Source organism: Ceratotherium simum, chromosome 5, assembly GCF_057802395.1.
Source record: "Ceratotherium simum simum isolate JZ-2026a chromosome 5, ASM5780239v1, whole genome shotgun sequence".
Taxonomy (NCBI): domain Eukaryota; kingdom Metazoa; phylum Chordata; class Mammalia; order Perissodactyla; family Rhinocerotidae; genus Ceratotherium; species Ceratotherium simum.
In genome coordinates this window covers 82,932,019-82,953,728 of record NC_141904.1, presented here as the reverse complement: position 1 = coordinate 82,953,728, position 21,710 = coordinate 82,932,019, and the positions used below count along the sequence as shown (strand labels likewise).

The window sequence follows — 21,710 nt, the reverse complement described above, 5'->3', positions numbered from 1 at the left end:
GCCATAAAAATTCTTGGTTATTGTTAATTTCATCTACTAGATTGGGAGCCTTCTCAAGGCACCTCCAGTCATCTTTTTAATCCTCTGTGACCAGCACAGGGCCTAGCATACAGCAGATACTCAGAAACATTAGAAGACTGAGTGAATGAATGAATGGATTGGATTCTGCCAAGGGCTATGGAGGGATAAAAGGAAATACGAGATCATTCCTGCCTTTGAGGGGCTTGTAGAGCAAGTGATGAAACAAGCCCCACATGTGTGCGTGGCAACTGATGAAATGAGTTAAGCAACAAGATGAAAGGTGTCATCCGGAAGTAACTGTATGAGAAGATGGAAATGTGTGGTTCAGACAGAACAATCTGTGGATCTCAGATGATCCCTGAAGGAAAGGCCGTTGAACTAGACCTTGAAGAGTGGGATTTTGCTGCATGGAGTGAGGAGGGGAAGGTGTTGGAAGGTGGTGAAGACAGAAACGTGCAAAGATGCCAAGCAGAGATGCACATGACCTAGGAAGGGCTGTCCCCCTTCCCAGAGTTCAGCAGCCTCACGTCCCTGTCACTGAGGATAAATACATGAAAGGGTAGACAGTGGCCATTCACTATTTCCATTTTATGCTGCTTCTTAGGCTTTTCAAATAAATAAGTTGAGGAATCAGTAAAAAATAATCCTTTGTCAGGTCATATATACACCATTTCCATTTGGTTTTGGGAAATATGGTTGTTGTTGTCAAAGAGATCTGAAAGGCTCTCACTGGCCACTCAGTCACTACCCACCACCCCATTTGGTAGATGAGACAGTAAAGGCTCAGAGAGGTCGAGTGACAAGCCCAAGAACACAGCCGATTAGCAGCAGAGCCACGACCCTAATCGTGCTCTCCAATTCCCAGTACTATGGCCTCAGATTCCTTGGGTGACAAAAAGTAGATAAATGAAGCAGCCCATCCCTGGCTCAGAGCTTCATGCACTGCCTAGAGAAGGTCTCTGCGAGCAGAGTGGGGGATGAGGGAGAGGGCTGGCCTTGAATGCCAGCTGAGGAGGTCAGACTTGATCCTCCGTGTCGCAGGTCCATTTGCTCCTCTAATGATCACAAGAAAAATGCCCGAGTGATCATGTAAACTCCCCTTCAGCTGCCGATCCACTTGGTAGCAGCCTATTATGTGGTGACTTGTGTCCTCCAAAAATTCATATGTTGAAGTCCTAAACCCCAGTACCTCAGAGTGTGACCTTGTTTGGAAATAGGGTCTTTTTAGAGGTAATCGAGTAAAAGTGAGGTCATTAGAGTGGGCACTAATCCAGCATGACTGGTGACCCTATAAAAAGGGGAAATTTGGACACAGACACACAAGCACGGAAAACATCATGTGAACATGATGGCAGAGACTGGGGTGTTGTGTCTACAAGCCAAGGAGCACCACAGACTGTCAGCAACCCACCAGAAGCGAGGGGAGAGGCAAAGAACAGAGTGTCCCTCACAGCCCCCAGAAGGAACCAGCCCTGCTGACACCTTGATCTCACACTTGCAGCCTCCAGCACTGTGAGACAATACATTTCCGCTGTTTCAGCCCCACGGCTGTGGTTCTTTGTGGCAGCAGCCCTGGGAAACTAGTACACAGCCCAGACACCCACCCTGTCCCTCAAGGCCCCGGCTCATGCTGCCTCTCCTGCCTTGTCTCCACCCCTCGTCCCATCCTCTTTGCTCTCTGGCCATACCCACCTTCTCTCAGTTCTAGAAGGTGCTGGTACACACGGAGCCTTCACACTCACTGCCAGGAACACTCTCCCTTATCCCGGTGCCATGTTAGAACCTACCCATCCTCTGGTCCCAGGTCAGGGCATTTTCACCTCTTCAGCCGACTGTGTGCCCAGCTCTGTCTGGCACCAGGGGAACAGTGGGGAACAGGACAGACGTAAGGTGGAGAGGGGTCAAAGACCAGAAACAAAAGGTAAATGAACAGGACAAATCTCAGGCGTGGTAGTGCTGTAATGACAGTGACATAGGGGGGTGTGCTGGAGACCGGGAGCTGCTGGGGGCCATCATGCATTTCTCCTTCATAGCCCCTCTCGCCCCTGCAGTTTCCTGTCTCCTCATGGGATTATTTGATCGTCACCTGAGGTGCCCACTGGGCTGTAAGCTCCATGAGTCGGGGAACGTGACTCATTTTGCTTACCATTGCCTGGTACAAAAGATGGTGCTCAGTGAATATCTGCAGAGTTAACAACTCATGCTCCGAGAAAGGGCAGTGAATTCCAAACCCTGCGTGGGGCAGCTTGGGTAGCAAGAGGTTAACCACACCTTTTTGGCCCTGGACTAATTAAGGGAGCGCTTTTCAGAGGCAGGTTTGTGGGCAGCCACCCAAGCAAGCCCAAGACCCAAGAATGTCCTGGAAGGGAGCAGGAAGCCAGAGGCAGGGACTCAGTGTCGTGGGGACGGTGTCAGCTATAGGAGCCCGCCTCCCTCCCACAGGGACCACGATCCCAGGGCAGTGCCTTCAGAGTCATCTGCAGCGTGGGGCTCTGCAAGCCTGGAAATGGGTTCTGTTTGCTAAGCGGAATTTTCCAACCCCCAGCTGAGGAGCTGGCTCACTGCTAATTTCATTGTCCTAACTCACCAGCTTGGCAAGGCCTCACTCCTCTAGCCGCCGTCTCTTAGAGCCTTGTACCCAGCTCCCTAGCCAAAGAAAGAAAGCTGTGACTCACCAGAAATTTTCATTGCTATTTTCTGGCCATAAAAAAGAGAAAATATGTACATATATATGTGAAAGTTCTCACATTATGCCTGAGCTCAGCAGCTTCTGCCTGCTGAGTAGACGCTGGGATGCAGGATTGGAAAAGCAGAAAGGCCGCTCACGATGTGCCTCGGAGGAGAGAGTGCGGTCCAGGTTCATTTCGATGTCCTCCAAAAGGGTGGCTCTGGCAGGCAAAAATGGCTGCTGGCGTGGAGAGCTGGCTCTCAGGTCAAAGGGGTCCCACTTTCAAAAAGGACAGGCAGAACTGAGGGTCCCTGGGTGCTTTTTCCTGCGGCACTGAAACAATCCAGATGGCCAATGGGTGATGGCCTGTGCGCTGGTGAGAGCCCTCAGGACCCTGCACCTGCCCTCCCCCCGCCCCCGCCTTTCCTCCTGGGCTCCAGACACACTGGCCTTCATGCACATCTGAGCTCCTAGTCCCTCCCTGAGCTTCTGCCCACTCTGTTCCCTCTGCCTGGGGCCCTCTCCCCGAAGCCCACCACCATCATGGTCCCCTCACCTCCAACTCTTCATTTAGAGCCTAGCCAGAAGACCCCTTCCTCAGGGACGCTTCAGTGACGTCCCTGAGGACGCTCAGGGACGCTGATTCCCCCGAAATCAGGCCAGGTCCCCTTGTCATGGGCTCTCAGGGCACCACACTCTCCTTAGCACTGTCTGCAGTTGTAACTCCACACACGTTGGCTGGACTCTTTGAGGGTAATAATCTCCCCCACGAGACTGTAAGCTCCATGGATGCAGAACTGTGTCTGTTGTGCTCAAAATTATGTCCCTAGGGTCTGGTCCATATGAAATATTCAATAAAAATGTACTGAGTAGATAAACTGCTGAATGAATGACCATGGAGCTGTTTTCTGCTATTTAACCCCAATGTTGATGATGTGATTTGAGTAGCCAGGCCACAGGGGTTAACTGACCTGCATAAAGTCACACAGGCAGTGTGGACATGGGTGGACACCCACCCCCAAATCCAGATGTCTTTCTGTTTCACCATGCTGGGTCCCATCGGCAGCCCTTCCCTCTTCCTTCTGACATTGTGAAAGCCTGGACCGTTTTGGCCAAGGCCACAGATGGCAGCTTTCCACAGAGCGGTCAACTCTGCCCCTGACCCTGGCTGTGGACAGGGTCTACAAATGTGGACATTAGTCTACAAATAAGCTGCCCCCACAAGGGGACCCGGGGCTGGGAGAAGGTGGGGAGCGCGGAACAAGCAGGCTCCTATGCTGGGAGGGACCAAGAGGATGGGCCCGCTGGTGGATGGCAGGCCTGGGACAGCATCTCGCGGAGAAGGACGGGCTAGCACATCACCCCCATCCTAGCCTTCTTCCAGGTAACGGGGTGGGAAGAGCCTGGCCCTGTCCCATCCCTCCAGCCATGGCTTCACCAGGCCTCCTGGGGTTTTGCCTTTTCTGCCACATGGTCACACACATTTGTGGAGTTCCATGTCATTCCGTGGTTTCAGATATCATCCAAGGGCTTGCTGCCGACTTCCACATTTGTCTCTCTAGCCCATCTGTGTGTTCCATAAGCCCTTTAGACTCGTCATGGTCAGATAGAACTCATTGCCTTCCCTCCTGGCCTCGCCGCTGACCTGCTCCTCTTCATCTCAGTAAATGCCACCTCCGCTCTCCCAGGTGCCCAACCCGGAGAACTTGGGAGTCATTCTGGACATCTTTTTCTCCCTCCCAGCCCCCAACCCGAACCCCATCCCATCAATGTCCAAGTCCAGTCAGTTTACTACCTAAGTATTTCTTGAATCCCTCAGCTTCTCTCTTGGCCCCCTCGAGCCCACACTGTAGCCAGAAAGAGTTTGAAAATGCAATTTTACCTTTTCACTCCTGCTCTGAACCCCTCCATGGCTCCCCGCTGACCTCAGGACAAAGCTCAAACTCTGTAATGGGACTTAAAGGCCCTGGGCTATGTGGCCTCTGCCTAATTCTCCAGCCTCATTTGTCACTCCCACCCTTACCCCAGAACACCATGCTCGAGCCCCTGCAACTATGTTCCACTCCCCAGCCTGCTCTCTCTGCCTCCCTCTGGGCCTTTGTTCATCGTATTTCTCCACCTTGGAAGCTCTGCCCTATTAAACTCCACTCCAGCCCTTAGTTCTCAGTCTAGAAAGTACTGCCTCCAGGAAGCCTTCCATGTTCACCTCACCACCAGATCTGGGTGAGGGGGCCCTCCTCTGCTCTGCAGTCTCCTTCCTGTCACTGCATTTATGAGGCTGTGTCATCATCTTCTGCTTCCTTGTGTGCCTCCCTCACTCAAGTGGAAAGCTCATGGGAGCAGGGTCCTGCCTGCTCTGATCCCTGCTGCATCCACAGCACCTAGCCATGAGTGGCACATACACCTGGAGACAGTGAATGAATGAATGAAGCCTTCATCTTCCCAGCAGCTGCTCACCTTAGCTTGACAAGTCCTTGGTTGCTTTCAGGTAACTTTCTCATCCTTGCCTCTGCTCATTCTGCCTCCCCCTGTAATTCCATCTGAGGCCACATTGCCTCCTGCCCACAGCTTCTGATAAGGAAAGCGCTGTCCTTTCTACCTTTCTCTTATTGAGTCTCTCTGGCCAGGTGACCTAATTAATGGTCCCCAAGCTGTCCCAGCACTTCCGCACTCTTTCAAGATCACTTGTCTTTTTCCTTCCCTCTGAAACTTACCTTCTGGCTGTGACTTCCATAAATTTTGCACTTGTAATTCCCTGATGCTGTTCAATGCTTGCATCCCAGGCTGAGCTAAGCCCCTGAAGTAATTTAGGTAACAGCTCAATTATCTCATTTCTCCTTTACTCTAATCTTTCCATTTCCATCACCACCTAAGAAGCAGTGAAAAATGGAATAAGCAAAGTATTTTCTGCCCAAACCTGCTTCTCCCCTTGCAGTTCTTATCTCGGTTTATGTCATCAGCATCCACCTGGCCACTTGAGATCTGAACCTCAGAATCACCATCCACTCCTCTCTCCTCTCTATTTCCAGGAAGTCTCCAAGATTATCTGCTCTCCTGGTGAGGAGTCTCAGGCCCAGCCTTCTCTGGCCACACTTCCATACTGAGGCCCACATCATCTCTCTTCTCCTGGACTGAGGTCACCTTCTCACTGGTCCTCCTGCCTCTAGCCCCATGCATATGCTCACACCCATCCACCCATCCATCTACCCATCCATCTACCTATCCACTCACCCATCCATTTATCCTCAATGATCTTTCTAAGACATAGATTAGTTAGATCATACCTCTGCTTAAATGATTTCCATGACTCTCCACGCCCTGTAGCAGGCATTCTTAACCCTGATTTCACATTAGAATCTTCTAGAGAGTGTTTTAAAAATACCAATACCAGCACTACCCCCTGAGATTCTGACTTATTTGGTCTTGAAAATGGGGCCTGGGTCTTGGTGTATTTTTTAAAAGTTTCCCAGGTGATACTAGTGTGCAACCCAGGTTGAGAATCACATGACCCAGAGGGTAAAGTCCCAACTCGTTAGCCTGGCATTCAGTTCCCCCCCCCAGTCGAGCCCTTAGCCTGTCCCCTCAGCCTCGTGTGCTACTACTCCTCCCTGAACACACAGAATTCTAGCTCTATTCAGCTGCTTCTCCATCTTTGTATCCACAGTTCCCTCTGCCTACAATTCCATCTCTCTCTGCACCTCTATTTGGAAAACTTCTACTCATTCTTCAAGACCCGGCTCTAAGGTGACCTTTTCTCGTGGGTCTCTCTTCCATAGCATCTTCTATGTGTCGGGTACATTGCTCGGCACTGGATGTGGTGACTAAAACAAAAATAGTCACTGCTCTGAAAGAACTTATAGTATGGTGAGTGGAGGGGATGGAAACTCCTTAAGGCAGACGTTCTAACTTGAATGTGTGTGGGAATCACCTGGAGGGCTGGTTAAAACACAGATGCTGGGCCCACCCCCAGGGTTTCTTATTAAGTGTTCTTGGGTAGCCCCAACAATTTGCATTTCCAACAAGTTCCCACGTGATGCTGATATCGCTGATCTGGGACCCCACTGAGAACCCCTGCCTTAGCATGTTGGTCAGACATGTGCTCTCTGGGGAGTTGTCATTTAAGCTGAGACCTAGAGGATGAGACGGAGGCAGTTGGGAGAAAAGCGGGGTGCTAACGCATTCCAGATGGAGGGAACAGCGTGTGTGAAGGCCCCAGATAGGAAAGAACCTGGCCAAAAGCAAAAGGGACCATGTAACTGGGACATGGAGAGCAGAGGAGGATGGTGGCGCCTTCTCCAACTTCTCGAGCAGAACCGAGGCTCTGCCTGTGTCTCTAGTATAGCGCTTTATCACCTTCCACTGTAATCCTTTTCTTCTGCCTCAGCCACTTGACAAGGAGCCCCTCTAAGGCAGGTCTGTATCACGGTCACCCAGAGCCCACCTGAGACCAGACACAGAGTAAATGCTGAAGGATTCAGGCTGGGCAGTTGAATTGTAGTCTTCTGGCTCTTTCTCTAGGCTGTAAGCAAAGGAGAGATCAGTCCATGTCTCCTACAGCAGTGTGCCTCCTCCCTTCTCCAACATACCCATCCTCTTATCTAAACCACATTTCCTTCTCCCAAATTCCTGCCACTTAGACAGATTTTTAGCCCATTTGGTGACAGAAGGAAAATTCCTCTAAGTCAAGTGGCCTCTCCTTGTCTATCCTTCCCAAACCCAGGGTTGGGGTGGGGCGGGGGGTGGGGCAGTGGGAGTTCTGGGGCTCCCCAGAGGTCCTCAGGGCTGTACCCGCCACACATTCACCTGGCTTTGGGAGGATGACATGGTCATAGTGAGAATTAGCAGAGTTCCCTTCCTCAAAAACGCTGAGAGTGGGAGGCTGTGTTGCCCAAGAGTGACCATGGCCAGTCCCCTGGAGGTGGCCTCCCCAGGGGCAGGGGTGGAGCAAGGCAGGCCTCGGGGTCCTTGGAGCCAGTCACCCTCAGGTGGTGAATGGGCCTCTCCCCCCACATTCTGCCTTTCCAACATCACCTTCCCACCTGGAAAGTGGAGTCAGGGAAGAGTCAGGGTCAGAGGTCAAGAACACAGCCCAGATACCCCATGTGGCAACATGGGATTATTGGTTTGATTTTGGTTTCTAATTGCCCTTCCCTTTTTCTTCCTAGAGAATACAGCATATACACCCCTTACTGAGGCCAACAGAGGGGTCTTTGGTAAAATGTAGATAAGAGAGAGAGTCCCCCATTTCATTTTTGGAAATATCCCATTTCCCAAGCTTCAGGAAACAATGGTACATGGATCTGTGGTTCTCAGACTTCAGCATGAATCAGTATCCCCTGGAGGCCTTGTTAAAACCCAGACGGCCAGGCCCCCCCGCACAGGTTCTGGTTCAGGGTCTGCAGTGAAGCTCGAGAAGCTGCATTTCTAACAAGATCCCAGCTGCTGCTGGTCTGGGGACCAACCACGCTTTGAGAACCCTTGTTTTAGCATAATGCCCAGCTAGAAGATGCTAAGAATCCATCAATCATTGCAGGACAAAGATTTGTCTGTCTTGTGTGTACTTGACTCAAAAGCAGCTCTCCTTAACCCCTCCTCCCAAATAGAGACCCTGAAATGCTCCAGGCCCTCAGCTCCATCCAGGGGCAAAGGCATGTGTTTCCAAGGGGCCAAGAGACAGAAGCTGACCCTGGAGGAGGTCAAACGGGTTAAGAGCCTGAGGGGACCCAAGGGTGAGGGAGGCAGGGAAGGGGAAGAGATGGGTCCACTTTTTTTCTGTCTATTGCATAGTTCTAGAACTCATGCAAGTATTTCAAACACAATTGGTTTAGTATTTCGTAGCCCCAGGGAAGGCAGCTTCTTCCCAGAAGGGAGAGATTCATGTAGCAAATGCCATTTTGTAGCAAAATGCAATGGGAGAGTAGAACAGGATGCTACTTAGAGTCAAAGACCTGGGTTTTGGCCCCAGCACTTCTCTGTGGTCTTGGGAGGATCGCTTCAGCTCTCGTAGTCTCTGTTGCCACAGCTGTAAATATGTTATAATAAAACCGACCTTGAAGGGGCCCCATGAGGGTCAAAAGAGCTGCGGTGGGTGACAATGTAAAACACTGTGTGAATAACAGTTCCAGCAAAGCCAATCTGAGCTGTCTTGGTTTCCACAGGAAGGACCAGTACCTCCTCTCGCCCGTGAACTGTTGGTATCTGGTGCTGCATCAGACCAGGCGGGAGAGCCGAGACCATGCCACACTCAATGACATCTTCATGAACAATGTCATCGTCCGCCTCTCCCAGATCAGCGAGGATGTCATCAGACTCTTCAAAAAGGTGGGCAAGACAGGCCGCCCCCCCTGCCTGGGTCTCTGCCTCAGGCTGGCCATGGCAACACTGTGGCAGCCAGGGTAGGATGTGGTTTGGGGACATGGGACCAGGAGGGCAGATGTATTGAAGGGTGCAAGGGACCACGGTCTGGACTCGGCACCCCAGACCCTGAGTTTGAGTCCTGGATGTGGCTGGTGGTCAGCCACTACAGTAACCACCACTACTGCCACAAAAGTAAAAACCTTTGCATGGTTAGGTATGTAGTATACATTGATTGTAGGAAATTGGGAAAAATGGAGATGAGTACACACACAGAAATTAAAATCACCTGAAATGTTATCACTCAGTGATACTCACTTTGGTGTCATAAGAATTTTTTTATATGTATGTATACAAATACATTTTCTATGAGAGCTCGTATTGCTACATTTTCTAGTATACATATGTACTTTTCCCAAAAGAGATCAGACTGCATATATGATTTTACTATCTGCTTATGTCATCTCACAAATTATATAACACTTGACTATAAAATTTTCCCATGTCAATACATATATTTCCATAACATTTTGAACGATTACATAGTATTTTATTATATAGATGTTCCTGAATTTATTTCACCAGTCTCTCACTGTTGAACCCTTAGGTGATTTCCATATTATTAAAATAGTGCTGCTGTGAGCTCCTTTGTATATACACCTTTGTCACATTGACTGCTACTTTCTTAGGATCAGTTTCTGCAACAGGAATTTTTGGGTCAAAAGTTTGCTCATTTTTAAGGCTTTTTAACAGAGTGCTTGGTTGCTTTCAGAAAGATTTTACCCACATAAACACCCATAAGCCACTGTGGAGTCCCGTTTCATGCCCCCTGGGGTCTCTGTATCCTAGCCCCTTGCACACTGCCTGAGAAAAACACTAGGTGCCGTGTCATTGTTTGTAGGACTGAACTCAATTCTGTGAACTTCATCTTCCTCGTCTGTAAAATGGTCAAGTATGTAGCCTCTGTGAGCTTCATCTTCTTTATCTATCAAATGGGTTTATGATCAGCTACTTCCCAGGGGCAGAGTGAGGGTTACACGGAGTCATGCACGGGAAGGAGGGAGGTATTGAGAAGTGGTTCAGGGTGTGATCTCCAGTCCAGAGTTCTTAAATTTCTGGGTTCATAATCCTGGTTCCATCATTTATTGTGTCTTTGGGCTTGTTCCTTAAACTGTCTGTGCCTCAGTTTCCTCATTTGTGAGATGGGGAGAGACATACCCACAGGGCAGTTGCGAGGATTAAGAGGATTGTGAATCCCAAGTAAAGCCTGGAGAATGGCGCCCGGCACTCAGTAAATGCTCAGGAAGGCTGGCTATTACTATATGACTGTTAAGAAACGATTACTACTAAAAGAATCTAGCTCATCTGTTCTTGCCAGGTGCCAACTTTAGGGAGTCGGTGACCTGGGATTGCTAGAAGCACAAGGAAGAGGGCAAGCTGATTTGAAATATAATAATCTCTCCCAGGTCTATATTTGGATTGCCCACTTTGAGGATGATTCTAGAGCAAAACTGTAGTCGCTGGCTAATTCCCTCCCGCTACACAATATGCTCTCTTCTCCTCCTGGGGCCGTGTTTATGAAATGTAGTCTAAGTTTAATATCTGCGTAAGCAAACATAATTAGGAAGGTAAATACAGTGCAATTAAAAAAAAATCACACAGTGCAAACCAGTGATTCAGGTCACTTGGTCCTGTCATCAGCCCCCGCCTGCCGTTGGTGTCACATCGTTTTTCCTGGGTGGGAGTGACTCACAGAGAAGGGGTCATTGAGGCCCTTAGGAAATGAAGGGTCTCTTGCCTGAGCTGAGCCCTGGGACAAGTGAGATAAATCTTTTCAGTCCTCATTTAGGCTGACAGCAGCCTCACTTTTGATGGAGGTTAACAGGGTGGAAAATAATGAAAAAATGTCTACAGCTGAGCTTCTGGCTGTCCTGTTACCCAGCCTGTGCCTGTGGAACAAAGGAAGTGACCCACCCCGTGGGCTGGAGAGAGAGGGGGAGGGGCCTGGCTGGCTGATGGAGCACAGTGGGGCCCCTTTGTGTCGCATCCTCTGTCATGCATAACCTCAGCCCTGAGGAGAAACTCCTTATTTAATGATAGTTCTTGCAGACCTCAGAACGGCTACAGGGCTCATCTCTGGTCAGGCTGGGGATGGTCACTCACCCCATTTTACAGATGAGGAGGTAAAGCCTGAGAAGCTGCAAGGAGAACCTAGACTTGGCGACTTCTGGCCTGTTGTCATCACCAGCAGGACACAGTGTGGCTGAGCTTTGGGAGTCTGTCTAGAAGTGCCTCTCACTGACTGTGACCCTGGGCAAGGCTTCCTGAGCCTCAGTTTTCTCATCCCGGAAATGGAGATAGTGACAGTGCCTACTCTGGGGGCGCTGCTTTGCAGAGTAGAGGTAGGCCAAGTGTCCAGCAGAGGCCTAGCCTCCAGTAGGTGCTCATTAAATGCTGGCTCACTAGTGATCCTGAAAGGTAAAGCTCCCACCCCTACCCCGACCCCCACATTCTTGAGTTGGGTCCAGCACTGGGGCCAGGCCAGTGTTCCTTCACCATCCACCACGTCATACTCTGGCAATGAGTCTGCAGGAGGTGGGAGTGGCTTCCAGGCCAGGTGTCCTTCCCGTGTTTGGGCCTGGAGCAGCTGCCCTGCCTGACAGCTTCTCACTGACACAGGATACTCTTTGACTTAATAACTTACCTTTTCCTTTTTTTTTTTTTTTTTTTTTTTTTTTTGTTTGGTTTTTTTTTTTATATTTTATTTTGTCCCCCCAAAGCCCCAGTGGATAGTTGTATGTCGTAGCTGCACATCCTTCTAGTTGCTGTATGTGGGACTCGGCCTCAGGATGAACGGAGAAGTGGTGCCTCGATGCGCACCCGGGATCCGTACCCGGGCCACCAGCATCGCAGCGCGCGCTCTTAACCACCAAGCCACAGGGCCGGCCCAATAACTTACCTTTTCCTGATTCTCCATTTCCCCTTTTGCAGTGGAATGTATTCTTATGACTAGAGGCCCACTTCAAATTCCAGAAGCCGTTCTAGGGTTCTTCTGTGCAAATGGACTTCTGCTTGCAGTTGGCCCTTGCTTTAAGTGTGAGATGAGGATCCACCATAGCAGAAGGGAACTGGACCAGATCTTAGAGGCCATCGTAGTGATCAGGACTCGTATGGTTGCAAACAATAGAAACCCAGCTCAACTGGCTTGAGGGAAGAAGGGGAACTTATCAGCACTCTGGAGCCAAGGCTGGCTTCAGGCATGGAGGGCTTCAAGGGCACAAAGGATGTAATCAGAACTTAGTCTGTCTGCAACTCTGCTCCAGTTTTCTCTGTTTTCCAATTTTTTTCCTTGGTAGGGGGAGGGTGGTGGTGGTGAAGGGCTCTTTTGTAGTCAGTCTCTCTCCATGTGATGACCAGGTGGCCTCTGGCGGCTCTAGGCTTACATCCTACCGGCTTCAAGTGGAAAGTGAGAGCTCCTTTTCCCCAGAATAGGGTCTCACAGGCTGTAGTTGGCCCAGCGTGGGTCGCTTGAAGCACTCCTGAAGCTGCCCCTGTGGCCGGTGAGATGCTGTGCTCTGACTGAGCAGGCCTGGGACACATACTCCCCTCTGAAGCCAGGAGTACACTCAACCCCACCTGACACATAGGATGGAGAATGGGGGAGGGGTGGTTCCCTGGGAAAAACTGGGGTGCTCCTACAAGAAGAAGGGTGAAATAAAACAATGTGTCTACCAGGCCTTCTGTTCCAGTCCCTTTATCATCCTCCCAGGAGTCGTCCTCCCTCTGCTAGATCTCCCTTAATAAAGGGCATTCAACACCTCTCGGGATAGCTCATTCCATTTGGGGACAACTGTGATCAGTAGAAAATTCTTCCCAATGTTGAGATGAAATCTTACCGTATTTCCGCTCATGGGTCCTGGTCACACCCTTGAGGGCCGCATGATCACATCCACATGGAAACCTGTCAGTTGCTCGAAGACAGAAATCATGGCCACCCACCCAGGTCTTTCCCACCTCTGGGTAAACGTTCCAGGTTCCCTCAAGTGACCCCTGGGATTTGGCTTTGTGTTTTCTGCCCACCTGGGTCACACCCAGATCTTCTCTAACCCACAGAAGCTAATCTTTAGAACCATTCAGAACACTCCAGGTGGTCTGACCAGCCGAGAGTAGAGCAGGGCTGTCTAGACACTTTATTTCTGATAATGAAATCTGTGAAGGCGTTTGCCTTTCTGATGATAGTCTTGTCACACGGGTGACTCACTCTGAACTCTCAGCTCAAATCTCCAGGTATTTTTGTACCAACTCTTTTTTAATCTGTCCCATGAATTCTGCACTTGTGTTTCTTTGTATTTGCCCTTTCAAAACTTCGTTTTATTAGAGTCTGATCTAATGAGATCAGTGTCCTTATTTAAGTGATTTTTCAAGCAGCAATAGAGTAACTTTTCTAAGAGGTCCTAATTCCTCCCGTGTAAGAACAGCCTGTTTTATAACTTCTCCATGTCTTCCTCCTCTGGGTTTCCTTCTTCTACGTGTCAATTCTTTGGCCCTGTATTTGATTCTTCTCTACCTTGTTAGTGGAGAGGTGGATGGTGGGGCAGAGGGTTGATAATGAGTTCACAGTGGAGGTGACTCTTGAGTTGGATGTTGAAGGATGAATAGGAGTCTGCCAAGTGGGGAAAGGAGGTTGGGAGTTCAGTGTTAGGTGAAAGGCAAGAGCACAGTGGGTAGAATTTATCATGATGGAGGTCCAGGGCAACTCAGAATGGATCGCAAAATAGCGCTCCACAGCTGAATTTGGTTCTTAAGTGTAATCTACTTGGCTCTCACTATGTTAAGAAAAATTGAACCAAAATTTAAAAATTGTGGGATTTCACATAAAAATCAGGATTTTGTGTTTCTTTTGAAAAATCAGAAGTGCTGCCAGTACCAAGTGCACGTGGGTTCGTACTTGGCAGTAGTTGACTGGAACTGAGTAGCTGCTGGCCATTTTAGGAGGGCACGCTCTCTCCACTGCCCCATGCTCCCTGCTCTCATCCAGTGAATGACACCTCCTTGGTTCCTTTATTTTGCCTCCCTGACCCTTTATGCATTTTAGTTCGTGGCCTCATCTTTGAACAGTATCTGCCAGTGGTTCCCGAATTCTCGCGTCGGAATCTCCTGGAGGGCTTGTTAAACGTGGATTGCTGGGTTCACTCCCACAGTTTCTGATTCAGTAGGTCAGAATCTGCATTTCTAACAAGTTCCCAGGCAATGCTGATGCTGCTGGTCTGGGGCCACTTGGAGAATGACTGACTTAGTCCAACCTCCTTTTCCAGGTGAGGTGACTGAGGCCCCCGTCTGGTAAGCACAGAGTCTGGCCTCAAATGCACGTTTTCGACTCCAGGTCTGGTACTGAATGCGCCACCCCCTGTGGTGCACCAGCAGGGAGGTTCCATCTGCATCCTGCTTGCCCTCCCTCCCCGCCCCTAACCATTTCTGAGACTGGGCATTGAAGCCCCTTCCATTTCCAGCCTCAGCTTCCTTAACAATAGCCATCCATTATTCTATGCTCTCATGCCTGCAGAATTTAATGACTTGGCCTGGCCATGAAGTGAATTTGATTGTTGGAAGCTGCGGTGTTCTGGAGGAAGCACTAATGAGGAAAGACTCTTAGCAGAGAAGAGAGGGCATTTGGGGGGCTTGTGTTTGAAAGCAGCCATTCACTGTGTGGCAATAAGGGCTTGGTCTTCAGTGAGCTTTCTGGTTCCCGCCTCGAAGATGTCCGTCGCATTTCATAAATAAATCAGGGCTTTTGTGTCCGATAATTGCCTTGCTTTGTAACCAAGATCAAAAGCATCAATGGGCTTGGATTCAAAGCCAAGTTTATTTTTTATTTTTGCAGGAGAGTGAGGGTTTGCATGCTGGAGGGTCCAGCTATAAGGCCTGCATGGAGAGAGAGGGCACGAAGTGGGCAAACAGCCAAGGAAGGAGGAGACTTCAGCCAATCTCCACTGTCTCCCAGGGAGATGAAGTCATGAATGCTCGCTCTGATGGTAGAGCCTGCTGAGGTCATCATCAGGCATTCCCAACTCAATCAACAAACGTATATATTAGTGCTATCGCGACAGTAGGTAAACAGTAATTATAGATTACAGGCAATTAGTGAGTGTTTACTATGTGCTAGGCTCTGGGCTAAGCATTCTATAGACATGTAATTCTTAAAGCCTAAGAGGCAAATGCTGTCATGGCCCCACTTTACAGATGAGGAAGCTGATGCTGATAAAGGTGGAGCGGGGGTTTGAATCTAGATGTTTCTGACTCCAGAGCCCATGCTCAGTGGTAAAGGCAGGTGCTAAGGAAGATAGAGAGATGAGTCAGACACAATGCCCTTGGTCAAGGAGCTCACAGTGTAGAATGGAAGTGAAGACAGATGTGTAGCAGTGAGTCAAATACAGCGGAGAGAGAAGTTGGTTCAGAGGGAAGAGGACCTCCAATCTGGGCTGGCAGGGGAGTTTGGGGAAGGTTCCGTGTTGGGGAGGCAGCATTTGAAGTGAGCCTTGAAGGGTTGCATGTATCCCAGCTTGGGTTCCCGGGGAAGCCAGCTCTGAGACAGTGATTATGGTGCAGGGGTTTATTAGAAGTGCTCTTGGGGTCCCCCCTGCAGAAGGAAAGGGAGGGAAGGAGGGGTCAGTGAATGGAGAAGTTGGGCTGTGGTTCAGTCACGACTAAGGCCTCAACTCACTCCTGGGGGAGCTCTGAAGCTGGGGTGGCCCTTCCTTGTTCTCTTGAGTCGTGGTGAGGAGGCTGGGCCGGTATATCTTCAAGGTGCTGCTGGAAGGGTGTGTGGCCTTGGGCAGATGCCTCTTTAGGAGAGGCAGTTCCCAACAGGACTGACGGCTGAGGGTGTCTGCGGATCACACTCCCCACAGCTGGGCGAATAAGTCCTCCATTCCTGAAGGGGATCTGGATGGTGTGTCACTGTGTCCACAGCAGATATGCAGAGATTCGGGAAAAGTGAGAGACAAGATTCCAGACCAAAGCAAAAGCCTGTGGGCAGGAAAGTCTGGGTCCTGTATCATGAACAGGTAGGGTGGTGTTGCAGTGTGGTGCAGTGGTTAGTGTTATGGGCACTCTGGCTCAATCCCTTTCTGCCACATTCCAGCCCTGTGAGCTCAGCCTAATCCCTAAATCCTCTGAGTTTCTTCATTTTCAAAATGGAGCTAATAATAACCTCCTCCATAGGGTTGTTGTAAGGATTAAAAAATGATGATATAAATGCCTACCTGGTATACAGTAAGCAATCAATAAGTATTAGCTATTATTAGGATGATTATTGGGACTTTGAGAAAGAATACAGTGAAAATTAAGATTGGAGATGGGATGAAGGAATATTTTTATTCAGGGCAGACAGGTTAAACAAAGGGTCAGAAATAAGAAAATATGCTCAGGAAACCACTCACAGATTAGTTCTAACTGATGGTGATCTTTCTTCTTTTATTACCTCTTATTTCTTTTTCTTGCCTTCTTATATTGGTTAGGACCTCCATCTGGCACAGTATGGAGGGAAATGGGAGAGAAGTGGCATTCTTGACTTTTTGTGTTTTTTTTTGAGGAAGATTGGCCCTGAGCTAACATCTGTTGCCAGTCTTTCTCTTTTCTTCTTTTTTCTCCCCAAAGCCCCCGGTACCTAGTTGTATATCCTAGTTATAGGTCCTTCTAGTTCTTCTGTGTGGGATGCCGCCTCAGCATGGCTTGATGAGCGGTGCGTAGGTCCATGCCCAGGATCCGAATCAGCAAACCCTGGGCCGCTGAAGCAGAACGAGCAAACTTAACCGCTGCACCACCAGGCTGGCCCCAGCATTCTTGACTTTTAAAAGGCATGCTTCTAACTTTTCACCATTTAAAACAAAAACTCTTAGCAAATTAGGAATAAATAGGAACTTGCTTAACCTGATAGAGGGTATTTACCAAAAACCAACAGCAAATATCATGCTTCCTACTGAAGAGAGTTCAACAAGATAGCTGGTTACAAGATCAATATACAAAAATTAATGATGTTCCTGTGTGCCAGCCACATCCAATTAGAAAATGTGATTTTAAAATGCGTACATTAGAAAACAAGAATGATTGAAAATTAATTCCATTAATGCTACAAATTAGCTGCATCCTAGAAGTTTTGGTAAGTGATGCTTTCCTTGTCATTCAGATATAAATATTTCATAATTTCCATTGCAATTTCTTCTTTGCGCCATGAATTATTTAGAATTATGTTTATTTTAGTGTCAAAGATTTTTTTAAAGCTTTCTACTTTTAATTTCTAACTTCATTGTACTGTAAAAGAAAATAAGGTCTGTAGGTTATAGTTTTTGATTTCAGTTGGAGCATTTGCCTTATCAGATATCAAGGCTTCCTCTAAAGTGATAGTCAGTACAACGAGTATTCCTAGAGCAGTGCTAGGTAAACTCTCCAACAGAACAGAACAGAGCCCAAAACACAGCCCTCCACCAATGGGAACACAGTATATGGCAGTGGTGCATTACTGCCATATACTGGGGGAAAAGAGAGACTGTTTAGTAAATGGGGCTGATTCCATTGATTGTTTGTCCTTATTATTTTTAGGAACTAATTTTATATGTACACACACATGTATATTTTTTCATATGGAAAAAATAAGACCTCCACCTTAGTTTACAAAAATATATTCTAGATGGATTCAAGTGCTAAAGGTAAAAAGCAAAACAAACTTTTGGAAGAAAATGTAGATTACATTTAAAACTTTGGGGGAAGGAAAAGAAACATAAAAAAGAATGTTCCTTCTGCTTAAAGAAAACATAAAAAAGCACAAAAACCATAAAGGGAAATATTAATAAATTCCATTATATAAAAATTTTAAAAATCTTCCTACAATAACAACAACTAATAAGTAAAGGGAAAATACCAATGAGACAAGGAGAGGATATTTAGCATGCAGAGAATTAATAAAAGGTTAAGCCAGAATATAAAATCAGCTCCTACAAATTAAGAAGAAAAGGGCAAACAACCCAATAAAAACATGCATGAAAGATATAAATGGGTAAGTCACAGAAAATTAAATTTAAATGGTTAAAAATATAGCTTTGTAGTATATTTTGAAGTCAGGGAGTGTGATACCTCCAGCTTCCTTCTTTTTTCTCAGGATTCCTTTGGCTATTCGGAGTCTTTTGTTGTTCCATATAAATTTTAAGATTCTTTGTTCTATTTCTGTGAAGAATGTCATTGGAACTTCGATAGGGATTGCATTGAATCTGTAGATTGCTTTAGGAACTATGGACATTTTAACTATGTTAATTCTTCCAATCCAAGAGCACGGAATAGCATTCCATTTTTTGTGTGTTGTCTTCAATTTCTTTCAACATGTTGTATAGTTTTCAGTGTACAGGTCTCTCACTTCTTTGGTTAAATTTATTCCTAGGTATTTTATTCTTTTTGTTGCAATTGTAAATGGGATTGTATTCTTAATTTCTCTTTCTGCTACTTCGCTGTTAGTGTATAGAAATGCAACTGATTTTTTTGTTGTTGTAGTTGGGAAAGATTCACTCTGAGCTAACATCTGTTGCCAATCTTCCTCTCTCTCTCTTTTTTTTTTTTCTCCCCAAAGCCCCAGTACATAGTTGTATATTTTAGTTGTAAGTCCTTCTAGTTCTTCTATGTGAGCCACTGCCACAGCATGGCTACTGACAGACAAGTGGTGTGGTTCTGTGCCCGGGAACCAAACCCAGGCCACCAAAGCGGAGCACCCTGAACTTTAACCACTAGGCCATCAAGGCTGGCTTGAAATGCAACTGATTTTTGTATGTTGATTTTATATCCTGCAACTTTACTGTATTCATTCATTATTTCTAATATTTTTCTGGTGGATTCTTTAGTGTTTTCTATATATAAAATCATGTCATCTGCAAAAAGTGACAGCTTCACTTCTTCCTTTGCAATTTGGATCCCTTTTATTTCTCTTTCTTGCCTGATTGCTCTGGCTAGGACTTCCACTGCTATGTTAAATAGGAGCATCTTTGTCTGGTTCCTGTTCTTAAAGTGCTGGCTTTCGGTTTTTCTCCATTGAGGATGATATTAGCTGTGGGTTTGTCATATATGGCCTTTATTATGTTGAGGTACTTTCTTTCTATACCCATTTTATTCACAGTTTTTTTCATAAATGGATGCTATATCTTGTCCAATGCTTTCTCTATGCATCTATTGAGATGATCATGTGATTTTTATTCTTCATTTTGTTAATTTGGTGTATCACATTGATTGATTTGTGGATGTTGAACCATCCTTGCATCCCTGGGATAAATCCCACTTGGTCATGGTGTATAAATATAAGAAAAGATGGTCACCCTTACTGGTAATAAGCAGAAGGTAAAATAAAATGAGACACAATTTCATTCCCATTAGATTGGTAAAAACAATCCTAAGTGCTAGCAAGAAAGTGGAGCAGCAAGGGCTCTCATATCCTCCTAGTATACATGTAAATTGGTCTAGCCCCTCTGGAGAACCATTGGGCAGTATCTACTAACAGTAGAAGAAGAGGTACATACCCACAGCCCAGGAATTCCACCTCTAAGTATAACCTAAAGATACTCTAGTGTATCTACACACACAAAAAACCTTGTACAAGGATGTTTACTGCACTAGTGTTTACAGTAAAGAAACAAAGAGAAATCACCTAAACGTCCATCATGAAGGGAATGGTTAGATAAGCTATGGATAGTCATGTGCTGGAATATTGTACCATTGTTAAGATGAAGGAACTAGATCTACATGTATCAATGTGGATAAAACTTGAAAATGCAATGTAGGGTGAAAAAAGCCAGGTACGCTGTATTTTTGTACAATTTAAAACAGAAATTAATAGTTCATTTTGTTTATGTTGTTAGATACCTGTCTGAAATAAGGCTATATACAAAGGTGGATTGTGTAAGAATACGCACTAGCTTCAAAATAGTAATTGAGGAATGAGGGAGGAAGGAAGGAGACAAAGAACACTTCAGTGGTATCTATAACATTTTGCTTCCTAAGAGTAATTTTGAAGGAAAAATGGCAAACTCTTAATAGTTATCTAATTTGGGTGGCATGTTCATGGGTGTTATTGTTCTCTCTACTCCTCTGTGTGTTTTAAATATTGGAGCACTGAAATTAAGGGGGCAAAAAAAGAAAGGCAGGTTGGAGACAGATCAGGGAGGCCCTTGGGTGCCAGAATGACAAGCTGGACTTTATTTTCTAGACCTTGGAGAACAACTGAAAGTTCTTGAATAGAAGGTGACGCGATCAGAGCCAAATTTGAGGATGATTAATTTGGCGTATTCAATGGCTTTGAAAAGAGAGATGCTGGACTCAGGGAGAGCAGTTACATGTTATTATACATACACACTAATATACAGATTAGTGGTGGAAGGTAATAGGAGCCTGGGTCAGGGAGGTTGATATGGGAATAGAAAGGAAGGAAGGGTTAGATGGATGAGTGGATAGGTGGATGGGTAGGTTCATGGGTAGATGGGTAGATGGCTGGATGGCTGGGTGGATGGATGGAAGAATGAGTAGATAAGTGGATGAGTAGATGGGTGGATGAGTACATGGGTAGAAAGGTGGTGGATAGATGGGTGGATACATGGGTACAGACATTATTTAAATGCCAACGCAATTCTCATTATGTCCTATTGACAAACAATGCATATGAAATAGAAGATCAGATTATAAAATGACAAGGAGGTTAAAGAGATGTCTCAGACCAGTGATTCAACAGTAATAAGTGATCAATAATGTTTTGAATCCAACAAATAAGCCTGACAACACCCATATTCACCCTGAAGGTAATACAGAGAGAGAGAAAGCTCAAAACTGAGTGGCTTCCAGTTTTCGTAGATGTTGGTTTTTCAGGAAGGCAGCTTTGTCACGCTCCCCAGGACACAGACTCTCACCCCTCCCCCACCAAACTCTCCTCTCCTTATCTGTGGGTAAGAGAGTCATGGCAAAAAAATATATATATAGGCCAACATCAGGGACACAGCCAAGAGAGATTACTCCTGAGTATGTTCTGCTTCCGCAGAGACTCAGCCCAGCATTCCACACCATCTCCTGTCTTGGCCTGGAGGCCAGGAGGAGGGGCCAGGACTTGATCACAGATAACAGGAGATTCTGCAAAATGGCACTGGGCACTGTGTGTTATCTAATATTTACGATGATCTAAAGCAGAGCCTTATAAACGTCAGTATGCTTTTTACATTAAGGCAGAAGAGTATCCATGTTTTATAATTATTTTGGAATGTTTGGGAAAAAATTCTAAAAGCACATAGAGTGCTAGCTCTCCCAATGGAGTCAGCGGAGTGGAATGGTTGAGAGAGTCACATTTACCAGCTATCATCTTGGGTAAATTACTCACCTTCCCTGAGCCTCTATGTCCTAATCTTTAAAGTGGGATTAATGATAGTGCCTCCTATAAAGGGCTGATATTAGGCTTAAATGAGGTGTTGTCTGTAAAGCAGTTATCATTGGACCTGGCACATGCTAAGAGATCAAGAAACAATAGCTATTATTATTGTTATTGTCTATAATGATAAGTATCATTAGTAATAACAGTACTAATCATTATTATTAACAATAATAAGTATTAGTATTAATAATATTTAGTAGTATTAGTAGAGATCCATAAACT

The 21,710-nt window shown here is 46.6% G+C and overlaps 1 protein-coding gene across 1 annotated transcript in view; it reads left to right on the top strand.

The window, feature by feature from the left end:
- SRGAP3 (SLIT-ROBO Rho GTPase activating protein 3) overlaps positions 1 to 21,710 on the top strand; it is a 245,430-nt gene that overhangs the window by 125,432 nt on the left and 98,288 nt on the right. The window contains exon 3 of the mRNA XM_004443413.3: positions 8,848 to 9,010. Coding sequence (XP_004443470.2) covers positions 8,848 to 9,010 — 163 coding nt within the window. The remainder of the gene's footprint in view (positions 1 to 8,847; positions 9,011 to 21,710) is intronic.